We start from the raw sequence: 14494 nt of genomic DNA, 5'->3' as shown, positions 1-14494 counted from the left end.
TGTCCTTCAAGTTACAGGATGTGCCAGGTAATCAACGATAGTGTGCCGTTTTTGTCTTCTCTTTTTTTTTAAATGAATCAAACCAAAATTCCTCGTCCATGAATTGACTTTCGAACATTTATCACCACTTATCTGTCGAGCACAAAAGAGAGCACCGAGTGTTGACACTACGAGGAAATTCCATCGAGTCTTGATCCCAAGTATTGCTGGACGTTGATTTAACCAGCCCTCAATCAATGTAGCCTCCGGGTCACATGCTGTGACTTATAGTTCACGAGCCCGGGTTCGACATGAGCAAATTGTGAAGTGTTTCTTATTCTCAAATTTTCCTGCCCATTCTCCGATTGCCAAAATATAGCTTAAGTGGGAAGCACTACAGCGGAAGCAAAAGCCACTACAGGAAGCCGCTTCCTCAGAACGATTTAATTCAATCGAGGTAAGACCGTAGCGGAATCCTGCTATTCAAGCTTCGTCGATCTTCTTGATAGATTCAATGACCGAGTCGTACCGCCTCTAATGGCCCCGGCAAATTTTGGTGTTGGGATTGATTTCAACTTTGCAGAGATCCCAGGGCTGTACACGCTCTCACACCTGCGACCGCTATGTGATACATCGTATGTTCTTCAGCTGCTTCATGTTATACAAAGGCTGTGGATCAAAGTTTGCAAGCAACAACCCCACAAGAAAAAAAGAAAAGAAAAGAAAAGAAAAAAGAAAAAGCTGATAGGAATGAATTCAACTTTGTAGAGATCCTAGGGCTGTACACGCTCTCACACCTGCGACCGCTATGTGATACATTGCATGTTCTTCAGCTGATTATTGATTCCTGCGTAATAAGTGCAATGACGTGCGAGCTTGCATTCCAAAAACCTGCAGTTCAAGTTGTACAACGGCTGTGGATCAAAGTCTGCAAGCAACAACCCCACAAAAAAAAAAAAAAAAAAAAAGAAAAAAGAAAAAGCTGATAGGATTGAACGTTTTTCCATACATTGTAAATGGCAGAGGCCTCGAGAGCTTGGTTGCAGAAGGCTGTGTAACGACAGTTGTGGATCCAAGAAGCCGCCCGTAAATCCAAAATAATGATACAGCAAGAACATTGGTGATAAATGTACCGAGTCCTTGTATCGCTTGTAATACCGTATCACATCGTGTCGAGATCGATGCCATCACATGTGATGCAGGTTGCATCATGATAGACTTACTGTAGTCTTTAGTGTGTAGGTAGCCCTGGAGGAGAATCATGTATTGGTGATTAGTACTTTGCATTTTCTTGAACTCAATACTAGCATCTATAGGTAGGGGGCCATGAGAAGCGGAAGATAGGAATAGTGTTAGGGGTAGTTGAGGCGTGCCGTCCTCTCTCCGCTAAACAAACACAAAAACAATACCGAATGGAAGGCGCAAATACTAACCGGCCCCACATTACATTTCTCCAATATTAATTGTACCATCGCTTACTGTGGGGCCGGTTATAGGATCTCCGCTACTACCCCGTCACCGCCGAAGGCGGAGAGGGAGGACCACGGCCAGATGGAAATAACAGCCAGATGGAAAATGTATCTTTTGTATGTGTTTGTCATACAAAGGGTACTTACTCTTAAAAACTTCTTAATAATTACTTCTACCGACATTCTGTACTTTTTTTAAGAAATTATTATTAGTCATTCTTATAAAGATATATCTTAGAATGTTTTGTTTGATTTCAAAAATTTCAAGAATTACTAGGAAAAATGAATTAATTCATGTTTAAAATTTCACTCAGAAAGGTCAACTATGAGTAGATTTGAAATTGAACTTTTAGTACGAGTCCTTTAAGTTTAAGAATCAACTTGAACATCAGCAAATGTATATACTCAAGTTGTCGGAAGACACTTCTCGATCAATGCAAGGGACATCTGCAGCAATATGAGTCAACGTATCATTGTGATTCAAACGCTTTTCAACAAATACAGTTGTGGCCTATTGCGCCTCAAATTTTGGGTGGATCAGCTACGCGCGTACATGCAGTAGTAATACATTGTGTATAATTCCGATACGGCGTAAGGGTGTTCCACAAGCCTTGGTGTTCCTAGGTGGTACATTTGCATGTTTAGATAAGACTAAAAGTATTCTCAGCTGAGTTCAATTCTATGATCCAGATCACCTTTCACCTTCGTCACAAACTTCCGACAACTTCTCCGAGGATTATACAAGCTTTCTTTTTCACTGGAGAGACTCGGAATCATACTGAAGTATCTGTGCATGGACATTCCAAGATGGCTCACAGGAACAAAGATTTCCTTTCCTCGTCTGACTCGCCCATCGAAAATGAAGAGTCACCCCTTCTTCAAGAGGAGCCAGTATCTGCTGTAGACTGGCCATTTTTTCTGTCCAGCCAGATAGGTGCACAATATCTCAATTTAAAACTTGAATAGCAATCATTGTTCGCTGACTGAAACGTCTATCTTTGATAGGGATTTATCTTGCCTCTGTAGACATTTCCCTTGTGATGTCAACACATACAGAGATCGCCTCCCAATTCCATGAAGTGACTGCCGGGGACTGGTTGGTGACAGCGTATAACTTGGGATATTCGGTATCTTTAACAATTGTGAGCAGGATTTATCTCTCTTCGTCCTTCTCTTTTTCAACCGAATCATGGAACCCCAGAGCTTGTGCTAATTCTGTTCATTAGTACGGAAGGTTATTTGATATATACGGGGGTAGATCCGTACTCCTGGCCGCCTACACCATGTTCGGACTGGGCTGCATTGTGACGTATATTCCCCCAATCCTGGAGATGAAATGGGATAAGGCTCACGTATTTTGAAGTGGTGTCGCACCATCTTTCTGGGTCGCTGTAGCCGGTAGGGTACTATCTGGCGCTGGCGGCGCCGGCATGGTCGATCTTATCTCGGTCATCATCTCAGGTAGGTGATTTTATCACCGCATTGGTATGTCAAGCTAACGACTTCGGTATGAAAGAAACAACTGATCCAAGGAAGATTGCCACATTGAGAAGTTATATGGGAGTTTTCAACATGCTTGGTATCAATACAGGGGCCCCTCTTGGTGGTCTGATCATTGACCTAGTGAGCTGGAGATGGTAAGCACCTGCTGATAAGTTTCATGAGAATTCGCATTAAGTTTCTAGGTTGTTTCTTGGACAAGCTCCCATGGCGCTTCTCTGCCTTGCTGTCACTATCTGGCGGCTTCCATCACAAATCCGGGAAGAAAGCACAAGCAAGCAAAACGAAGACACGATACGAAAACCAGATATGAATTATTGGGGTACCTGCCTTCTAGGAACGTCGGTTGGGACATTTATGCTACTCTGCTTGACAATCCAAGGTAGATCGGGGTCATACTGGACTATAATAACTCTAGTTTGCGTTCTATTCTTTGCCGTTGTTCTGTTCTATGCGAATGAGATATATTGGACTAAGGATCCTATGATACCTTTCCAGGAGATAAGAGCTAACAAGATCGGGATTATCTACGCCGCGCAGATGCTGACTATGTTCTCGTACTTTGGCGTAAGTCTATCCATTGAACCCTATGTTTATGTTTTACGACTCACAAGTCTCATCGTCTCGATAAGTTTCTCTCTACAATCACAGAATTCTTCGTTCGAGCTGTGAATGCGTCCAATAGCGTTGCGGGATTGTACATGTTACCCTGTTCTGTGGGCGTGGCCACTGGCGGTTTGATTTCAGGATTTATAATCCGCCGGTAAGTTTTTAATAGCTAATGTCCCTTGGCTGTTGTGTATACTAATACAAGTGCCAAATATAGGACTGGGCGATACAAACCCGTTTCAGTTGTGAGCTCATGCTTATCCATGATTGCGTATTTCCTCATTTCACTTCGATGGCCACATGTGCCAAGTCCTTGGGAACTCGCCTATTCTTTCACAGTTGCACTAGGAGTTGGGGGCATATTATCTGCCCAGTTTGTGGGACTTACGGCAGCAACACCAAAGAAACTATCGGCTGCTATCATCACAGCTTATTATTTATCACAGCAACTTGCAGTGGTAATTGGGGTTACGATAATAGCAACGACTAGTAGAGGGTTGTTTGAAGGGAATATGTTACAACAACTTGGATTCGAACCTAAGAGTATTGAGGTGAGTATTCATATGGAGAATAGCTTCAAAAGAATAATACTAACGTTTGGTCGACTCCAGATTGTTGAAAAAGTGATAAGTGATACTCGGTTTGCCACTTCGCTCCCAGAGTCTATCCAATTCATTGTACGATCAAGTTACTTAGATGCTTTTAGAGCCGTTCCATGTGAGTACTCAAATTATAGGAGGTGATAATGGGTTTTAATGATGGAAAATAGTGCTTGCGCTTGTTGCAACTATCGGAGCCGTAATCTCCGTTCTGTTGATTCCAGAATACCCCCTGGAGTAACTGTTATCATCTCCTCAGCATCGATTAATGTGTACTTTAATCTGTCATAAAAGGCACAGAAGCAGCGAGTTCTTCTTATTTTTTATTTTGTTTAGAGTGTATTGATTTTGAAAGTCCGTGTTCGTTCTTGCTCACTTTTTCGTGAACTAATAATTCGTCCGGCAATCGTATATGAGCATCTAGTCTCATGGAGGTAACGTGGTCGTCAAATCAGTTTTTGTAGACGAGACAAACAGAGGAGAGCAGGCTGAAGATTGATCTCCACTATCGTACCCCGGACGTCCAAAGTTGTTTATTCTCAATATGTGCGATAAGATATGCAGTATTATACGATATCATAATGCAATACTGCATACCAAGTGGCATGGGGTTTGCAACATTGCATGTTACACTGTGTAGATCATGTCTTATTCAGCTAATCGTAATCAGGGAAGGTTAATGTATGATTTACTAGGTACATGATATTGATCCATTCAATGTATCTTGATATGGCTCGGAGTGTATTATTGCCCCTAAGGAAATTTGAAGAAATACAATATTGAACTGCAAGGGAAAAGAAAGCTGCATCAATATCCCATCGTAGTGCAATATTGCGGTCTTCATTGTGGCGCGTCCCGCCAAATGCAAGTCCAGTTCTTGTACTACATGAGTTCGCATGAAGTTCAAATGTCATGTTGAGGCAAGATGGTAGAGGTCACAAACCTTCTCACCGGTTATTGATGTGGCCCATTAAATTGAAAAATATTGATTTTTCTTAACAAATAAGCAAGATATTGGCCTTTCAATCTTATAGTGGGAATAATTGAGCCGACCTATCAAATTGTGCCGCTGATACTAGTCACAAAAAATCTCAGCGAATACACATGTATGCATTTTCAATGCAGGAAATCAATACTTCCTCAAATGAAGAAGAAAGTTGTCGATCATTACTCTGTTTCAATCACTTATTTGTTTAAATAGGGGGATCTTCTTTTGTCTTCTTGGTTTATTATGTATTCTACCTGTTCTTTCGATTGTGTCATCGATTGAGACAAGCACCCAAGAACCTCGGAGCTTCGAAATCATTTGCTGTGCCCATTCTATCCAGTCTACAGAATGTCTATTTTCACTCCACCGTCAGAGCTCCAGTCAGTCCTGATCAACGATTCAGGCCAGCCTCCATCGCAGCTTGAAGGGCCGGCTCTATCGACCACGGCCTTATTCAACAAAGTTAGCAGTAGCCATCTTGTTGAATGGCTCCGCAATGAAAATATTACCTCCTTCACGCTTCTCAAGGCTGCATGGGCAATTGTGCTTCGCAGTTACGGTGGTTCTGACACTGTCTCTTTTAGCTGCGAGGGATTTGAAGTGTAATGTGTCCAGATGATTGTTAATTTTTTGCCTTCATTAACGAGATTGAACATCAGACTATCCTATGATGTCCCGAGAACGAAGTCCGTACGTGGACTGCTGGAAATGCTGTCCGTGGAAGCAATTTCCGTGGAATATTATTCTGGTTCAGCCTTTATCAAAAGCAAGTGCACAATAGACACATTGAAAGAGGTATGACTGATTTGATGTCTAAGATTGCATACTTGGAACTGACGAACTTACCTTTCAATACAGTTTGCAGTTGCAGTCCAACTCTCTAGGGAAGTGGAGGGCCATCGACCTTCAATTGCAATCTACTACAAAGATGGAGCCATGTCAAAGGAGATGGCAGAAATGGTATCAAAGACTACGATACAGGCTATGGAGCAGATCATAGTCCATACAGAATCTCTTGTTGAGGATCTCACTGTGTGTAGCAACGCAGAAATCAATTGCGTCTTTTCCTGGAACAGAAAATCAGACGAAGAGCCATTTCCCAAAAGATCTGTTCATGAAGCTGTCTCCAGAATATGCATGGAGGTACCAGACAGTATTGCAGTGTCGGCCTGGGACGGCGAATTCAGCTACGCGGAATTAGATCGCCTCTCATCAGGTCTTGCGATTCGACTTAAAGACTGGGGAATCCGCAACGAAGACTTCGTCGCATTGTGCTTCAACAAATCTAAGTGGGTAGTTGTTGCTATCTTAGGAGTTTTAAAAGCAGGCGGGGCTTATGTCTTCCTTGACTGCTCCCTCCCGATGCGACGAATACGCAGTATTTGCTCGTCCGTGCTTCCTACTGCTGTGCTCTGTTCACCGCAACTTGAAGCGCTCGCCAATGATCTGACTAACCGAGTGCAACCCCTAAGTAATCGATCCCGGGCATATCTTGAGTCTGCCTTGGCAGCCAATTCAAATTACACTTCGCAAATCTCTCAAACCAGTCCGTCCGATGCTATGTATGCGATATTCACCTCCGGCAGCACAGGTCAGCCTAAAGGCATTGTCACTGAGCATGGTGCATTCCACTCGGTGGCTGTTGCGAATGGAAAGGCATTGGGGGTGGGACCCCATACCAGAATGCTGCAATTTGCAGCATACTCATTTGATGTTAGCAACCGTGAGATCTTCATCACTCTGATGTGCGGAGGATGCATATGTATTCCTTCAGAGGATGACAGAGTCAATAACCTCGCCCAATTCATCAACAAATACTACGTCACTTCAGCAAGTCTCACCCCATCTCTAGCCAATCTACTTTCTCCAGAGTCTGTACCGACTCTTAAAATGTTGGTCCTCGGTGGAGAGCCAATGACCGAGGCCCATATCTTGACATGGGCCAGGAGTGTGCAGCTCTTCAATGCTTATGGAGTTAGCGAAAGCCCTGGAATTGCATGTCTACTGCGAAATGTTCAACCTGGCTCCTCGCCGAGAAATATTGGTTTTGGATGTGGCTCAAGGTTATGGATCGTGGATGCTGACAACGCCAATCAACTGATCCCTATTGGTGCAGTTGGCGAACTTGTTATCGAGGGACGCTCTCTCGCGCGGCATTATATTGGAGAAAAAGAGAAAACAAAGAGCAGTTTCTTGAAGAGTACAGAATGGCAGACCAGGTTTCACGATCACAGCGAAAAGTCCTATGCATTGCCACGTCTTTATTGTACAGGTGACCTAGTGCGGTACAACTTGGATGGATCTATTCACTATGTGGGGAGAAAAGACAGTCAAGTCAAGATCAATGGGCAACGGGTTGAACTGACAGAAATTGAGCACCACGTAAGACTATGTGCAGATACCCTGATCCCAGAAACACGCCACGTTACCATAGTTGCCTCCGCCGACGCAGTGAATGGGTCTACGCGTCTTTTCGGATTTATTGATATTGGATGCTCCAAAGGCCAAGAAGCGTCGAGAAAAATGACGATAGCCGAATGGGAAGGCTCGAGATCCATGGAAGGAGAACTCAAAAGGACCCTTCGATATGTACTGCCAGCCCATATGATTCCGCGGGAGTTCTTCTTCGTACACAACATTGCGATGACCCAATCTGGAAAAATCGATCGTGTGAGCCTGCGCAAGAAAGCGACTGAACTGTTTCTAGTCAGCAAACATGGAAAGTCTAGGATGGAAGGGGTCAAGCTAGGCAGTGTTTCTTTCACCCCTGATGAAGCTTTTCTCAGGGAGCTTTGGGCGGATGTTTTGGGGATTGAAGGAGCGAGTCTCCGACAGAATGATTGCTTTTTCCAAAGAGGTGGAGATTCTATCGATATGATGAACCTTGTTGCCAAATTGCGTGAAACAGGGCACATTATGAAGATAGCAGATGCTTTCAAGTCCTCGACATTGGCGGCAATGTCGTTGATCTTGGTCAAGGAAACAAACCCCTGCCGGCCAGTTAAACTGGCTCCATTTTCACTGCTCCGCGACTGCGAGGCAGTGCTAGGCCTAGTGAGGGAAAATTTGAAGCCAGACTGTCCTCCGATACAAGATGTCTATCCTTGCACACCTTTACAGGCAGGGCTGATTGCCCTAACCGCTCAAGATCCAAATGCGTACATTGCCCAATACGCCTGGAAACTCCCCAAGTCAATTGACTTATGCCAATTCAAACGGGCATGCGAGCTGGCTTGGGAGCAAAACCCAATCCTTCGTACTCGATTTATACAAGTCCCATCAGGAATTTTTCAAGTTGTCTTGGCCGATGAGATTCCTTGGTATGCCAATGAGTGCGATGGAACACCTTCCAAAATCAATATTGAAGATGGCCCACTTGTCCGGTTCCATGTGAGAAATGGAATCCTCCACTTGGAAATTCACCATTCCATATTCGATGAGTGGTCCCTCGACCTTTTACTACGACAAATTGAGAGCGCCTATGCGGGGAAGGATCTCCACCCCAGGCCTTTCAATCCATTTGTCCAGCTTCTTCTCAACCTACCAGTGGACGATTCGAGAGAATTCTGGGCTAAAGAGTTCGCTGGGCTGAAGACAGCACATTTCCTTGCCCTTCCATCTCACCCGGTGATCACAAATCGCGTCACAGAGAAAGCCGTACTTGAAGAAGTCCTAGAGCTCGATAGAAGTTTTTCGACTAGATTCACTCTTTCATCTGTTCTGCGCCTAGCGTGGGCTATTGTCCTTTGGCATCGGACAGGTTGTGAAGATGTTCTTTTTGGAGCTACTGTCACTGGACGTAGCGCAGGACTTCATGGAATTGATCAACTCAGCGGTCCCACATTGTCGACTGTCCCTTTACGCATAATGCTATCGCCACACTGCAAAGTCAATGAAATGCTTCTGCAAGTCCAAAACCAGTTTGCGGAGATGATGCCCTACGAGCAGACTGGCCTGATAGATATCCGAAAGATCGGACCGGAGGCGGCTGAAGCATGCAACTTTCAAACCGTTCTTGTGGTGCAGTCACGACGACAACAAGCAGAATCATCGATGCTGGATTCTTCAGCCTCAGTGACGGCGGCTTCACATAACATCAATACATTCGCTGGGTATCCTCTAATGCTCACATGTCGGCCGGGAGACAAGTCAATCACCTTCACATCATCATATCATCCCTCAAATCTACCTCGAGCCGATATGGATAGTATTCTCAGACAAATGATTCATGTTACCAGACAACTCATCAGATCTGACTCAACCCCGCTCGCCGATATTGGAGTTATTCCCCAGCAAGATATTAAAATGCTAATGCACTGGAACAGCCATGACCCTGTTCCTGTAAATGCTTGTGTTCACGACCTATTTCAGTTGATGTCTGTTTCTCAGCCTCACAGACCTGCCGTGTGCTCTAAGCAAGCTGAGCTTACGTATGGTCAACTGGACAGACTTTCCAGTCAGCTTGCGTCTCTCCTCATCAGCCAGGGTATCCGTCGGGGACATTTTGTGCCCATTGTTTCCGAGAAGTCGCCCTGGATACCAGTTGCCGTAATGGGAGTTCTCAAAGCTGGTGCTGCCTTTGCTTTGCTCGATCCGTCTTTCCCTGTTCATCGTTTGAAGTCTTCATGTGCTGCTATGGAGGCCCATACTGTGATCTCATCCGTGAAATCCGCACAAATCAGTAAAAGTCTTGAGCTCCAGGCCCACGTCCTAGAACTAGAAGGCTTACTTCACGACTTGAACCATGCAAATGTCGAATCTGTCTCGTTGCCAGCCTTGGTTACACCTGATGACCCGGCATATGTTGTTTTCACCTCCGGCTCCACTGGAAATCCCAAAGGCGTGGTAATTTCCCACAGTGCCATCTGTACAAGTGCGAAGGTTATGCATGAGCATGGCAAAGTCGGACCGGAAAGCCGGGTTTTCCAGTTTGCCGGGCATGCGTTCGATATCAGCGTTGGCGACCATTTATTCACATTGGCCGCAGGGGGCTGTATCTGTATGCCAAGCGATGAGGATCGAATGGATAATCCAGCCAAAGCAGCAGCCGCCCTTGGTGTCAATTGGTTATTTACTACACCATCCGTCATTACACTAATGAAGCCATCAGACATACCAACACTGAAGGTCTTATGCTCTGCTGGGGAGCCTCTTACTCCGATAGTTATCGAGAAGTGGGCAAAGACGGCCAATATCGTTGCCTTCTATGGCATTGCTGAGTGTGCGGTCATTTCCCATGTTGCTGCAATTTCTTTGACCTCTGATTGCAGTAATATTGGCCAAAGCCCTGCAGCAATCTCTTGGATCGCAGATCCTGAGAACCATAACAAACTGGCCCCTATCGGCACAGTGGGAGAGTTGCTTATCGAAGGACCAGTTGTCGGATCTGGCTATCTTCAGGAGCCCGAGAAGACCATCGCGGCCTTTATTAGGAGTCCATCATGGCGAGCTGATTTCCCAACTCACCCAGGAAGGATGTACAAGACCGGGGATCTCGTTCGATATGCACCTGACGGCACACTTCAGTTTATCGGTAGAAAGGACCTGCAGGTGAAGTTAAATGGCCAGCGACTAGAGATCGGGGATATTGAACAATGTGTTACTTCCTCTTCGCCAAACATTGAGAGCACAGTTGTTGAATTGATCAAGAAACATGAGAAACACGAGCGCCCGTTCTTGGTTGCGTTCATTCGTCCTACCATATATAAGAGGTGGAGCGATGCTGCATTGAACGGAACTGATATGAGTTCCAATGGAGTGAAGACTATCGCCTGCCTGACGAACCAGTATTACGATGACTTGAAATCTATGACACTTAACCTAGGCGAGCGTCTTCCGGCATACATGATTCCGACTTATTTCATCCCAATCACCGAGGTACCCCTCAACATGTCCGGGAAAACCAATCGACGTCAGCTCCAAGAAACTGTTTCAACCTGGTCTCCGCTTCAAATCTCCAGCTATCAGTGGAGGTCGAATTCTCATTCTTCGGAGCCTGAGCGGCCTACCACGGAAGAGGACCTGAAAATTCAACGTATCATCGGCCAGGCTCTAAACAGAGAACCAAAGGAAATATCATTGAATGAAAATTTCTTTGCTCTTGGTGGAGATTCAATTACCGCCATGCAGGTTTCCATGTTGGCAAGGCAAGAGGGTCTTCCTTTAACTGTTGTAGATATTTTCAGACACGAGACTCTGTCAGAACTGACGTCAAGCTTGACCAGAAAATTGAATGGCCATACTGAAGTTGGTCACAGCATGAATGGTCAGACTTTCTGCCGAGAAGGATCATCCTTGATACCTAAATTACTTTGCCGTGAAGGGAACTATCAAAAGCTCAGCAGCGAATTGCCAAGGGATATCACAGAGAATGCGGTTAAGTTTCTTCCTACCACGGAGTTTCAGGCCATGACGCTTTCGAAATTCTATAACCGGTATCTCATAATCTCTCTTCCAAATGAATGCGACTTATCTCGTATGTCGGGAGCATGCGAGCAGCTTGTTCGGAGGCATTCCTCACTACGGACGGTCTTTGGAATCTGCGATGACCACTCAATCGTTCAGGGGGTCCTGAGGGAATTGAAAATCAATCCAATACATCTTTCAGGAGTTGACGACATAGAGAGGTCTTGTGCCGATGATTCCCTTGCTATGGGAAGTCCTGCAAACTGGAAGCCCGCATTCCAGGCTTGGCTGGTGACTTCGACGAGTTCGAGAAGCTCTCTGGTATTGCGAATGGCTCATGCTCAATTTGATGGAATCTCCATTGGTATCATATGTGAGGATCTTATGACCGCTTACAATGGCAATGTACTGCCACCTGCTGCCCAATTCTCTGACCACGTCAAAGAAATCATGGCAATCCGGAGTCCCAAGTCTTACGACACGTGGAGAAGGATATTACAGAACTCTCAAATGACAAGCTTTACAAAGAGGACTTGGGCTCCTGCAAATGGATCTATCGAAGAAAAGAAGAAAAGAGACATCGTGTCTCGGGATCCATGGATAGTGACCGCCTCGACAAAAATTCCAGTCCCTTCGCCTCCTTCCAGCATTACGATTGCGACTTTGATTAAATCAGCGTGGGCAATGACTTTAATGCGCCTCTCATCAGAAACAAGCTACGATTCCGTGAAGCATGTCGTTTTTGGTCAATACACTCTCGAGAGAGGACTCGGGATTCCTCACGAAGGCCGTTTGGTTGGACCATCAGGGAGCATCATTCCAGTTCGAGTTGACTTTCCACCAGCGCTGAAGTGTATTGACTTGATGCGCCAAGTTCAACAGCAACATATTGAAACCATGCCTGTACAGAGTCTTGCATTTAAAGACATCGTCCAGAACTGCACGACATGGGAGCCAGAAACAAAGTTCGGCAGCTTTTTACGAATTCAGAACTATAGCAAGAGCGAGGCTGGGAACTTTGAATTGCATGGGGTTCCTTGCGAAACAAGCCTGTATAGCCTACCAAACAAACCCTCGGAGACTGCTAACGTCTTTGTTATACCTGACGAATCTGAACTCCGTATTAATATGACAATGTCAAGCGAATTCATAGATCAGGAAACCGCGGATTATGTGGTTAGCTACTTTGAAGATATGATCAGATGCCTGTCAAGTGAACCATCATCCAATGTACTTATAGACAGACATGTCTGAGAAGGGTCTTTCGGGCAAAATTTTCCCAACTGGCTCATGTGTCTGATGACAAGAAATTTCGCACCCAAAATCGCTTTACCTTTTATATCCTTATGCTCGGAACAATGATCAGGGCGGAATCCAGGAAAGTTATCTCAGATAGAAAACCATGAATGAAGGATAGTATCTTTCATGAAGAACAAAAAACTGATCACAAACAAAATTGGTGAGTATTGACAACTTGCAGTTGTTTTGGGTTACCATCAAAACCGATCGATCGATCGGGATACTAGAAGTGCGTGCTGCGATGTACTGAGATCGATATTCAGCATCACTCAATCTCAATTCAGGAACAGCTACCTGTTTCCGAAACCGGATTACATTTTATCAGAATAATATTAAATCGTATAGGGGTTCAAGAGGCGAGGTAGAATATGATGCTTGCGGGAGTAGCGGGTGCACTGAAAGTACGGGATATTGACATCTCCTCCATAGCACAGTCGGTGAAGCTAAAAATCTCAGCTCGGCGTCGTCCACTGGCAATCCACGTAAGACATTCCAGACAAGTGACCATCTCCCTAAGCGGGATAAGAGGTGGCGGTGCAGCGTGTGACATCTCATCATCATCGCTGCGAATGTCAATAGTTAAAAGCCCCCTCCAGCTGTAGATTACCAGTGGTAAAGAGGCCCTCAGATTGGACGCCAGAAGGAGTAGACGGAGCTTGGGAACCCATATTCTTGGGAAATATACAGGAGATTCAGAGTTAGTAAGGCCTGAGATAGTCGTGATCAACTGGCTTACTGCGGTTTAGATGGTACGTTTTGAGTGCGTTAAAAAATGGGTTTGTAGGAGTATTTTGAGGGAACGGGCCCAGGAGAGAGTACTGTCTCGTTGTTTTTTAGAAACTGGAAATTGTCGGAGTCCTCTCCAAAGAAATTTCGGTAAGTCCTTCTCGTACATACACACACACACACACACAATTTATTAACGCCCAGCGGCTAAGCCGAAAGGGCAACTGCCACTAATCTACCAATACATGTCCCAACATATGCCTTGTCTCCTTGCAGCCCATAAATGGTTGCTTTCTGTATTTGTCATCTCAGCTGTCATTATCGTGGTGGATCCTCGCGGGATAGTAATTTTGTTAATAGGCTGGCTTGAAGGCGCTTCCAAGTTTTAAACATCCCATTCTCGGCAGTTGAAGCGCGTCTATCGTCTCTGGCACGAGGTGGTGGGGGTTAGTTCGGGAGGAGGAGTTCGCGTGTGTTGGTCGACATGACAGCAGATGATGATGATGATTTCATTCACCCTGACCCCTCATGCAGGCTACCTCAACTCTATATTAGGCTTCGGCATATGGTGCACCATCTAAATATTCCAGGGCCCACACCACACCATAAAATCTATATGCCCATATAGGGGCCCATGGGCCCCTGTATAGGCCTATGTGATGCCTGACTTTGTATATTTTTTGCTAAGACATTAACTTTATTATAATCTGTTCTAGTCTATATATATATAGTAACCACTTTTCCTCCTATAATCTACCATACCTATTATAATCATATATAATATAGCTTAATATAAGCTTATTATACTATATTACCCTATATTTAGGGTGTCTAGGTGCTACGAAAGGATGGTTACCCATTTTGTTAAGGTAGAAATCATCGGATATCTCAAATATCCCGAAATGGTACAAATCACTTCT

General features: G+C 44.9%; 2 protein-coding genes across 2 annotated transcripts; both read left to right on the top strand.

Moving 5' to 3' along the window:
- Positions 1 to 3020: 3020 nt before the first annotated feature.
- Positions 3021 to 3620, top strand: N7503_011988 (uncharacterized protein; the record flags this gene model as incomplete). The annotated part of the gene is made up of 4 exons (XM_057071534.1): positions 3021 to 3085; positions 3134 to 3330; positions 3367 to 3515; positions 3600 to 3620. The coding sequence occupies 4 exons, from the start codon at positions 3021 to 3023 to the stop codon at positions 3618 to 3620; spliced, it is 432 nt and encodes a 143-aa protein (XP_056918145.1).
- A 1872-nt stretch (positions 3621 to 5492) lies between these two features.
- Positions 5493 to 12803, top strand: N7503_011987 (uncharacterized protein; the record flags this gene model as incomplete). Its single annotated transcript, XM_057071533.1, has 3 exons — positions 5493 to 5746; positions 5804 to 5939; positions 6003 to 12803. 3 exons carry the CDS (start codon positions 5493 to 5495, stop codon positions 12801 to 12803), a joined length of 7191 nt encoding a protein of 2396 aa, XP_056918144.1.
- Positions 12804 to 14494: the final 1691 nt, after the last annotated feature.

This window comes from Penicillium pulvis, assembly GCF_028828015.1.
Source record: "Penicillium pulvis strain IBT 33274 chromosome Unknown scaffold_8_segment0_segment0, whole genome shotgun sequence".
NCBI lineage: Eukaryota > Fungi > Ascomycota > Eurotiomycetes > Eurotiales > Aspergillaceae > Penicillium > Penicillium pulvis.
The sequence above is the reverse complement of the archived record's forward strand: the minus strand, read 5'-3'. Positions and strand labels throughout refer to the sequence as shown.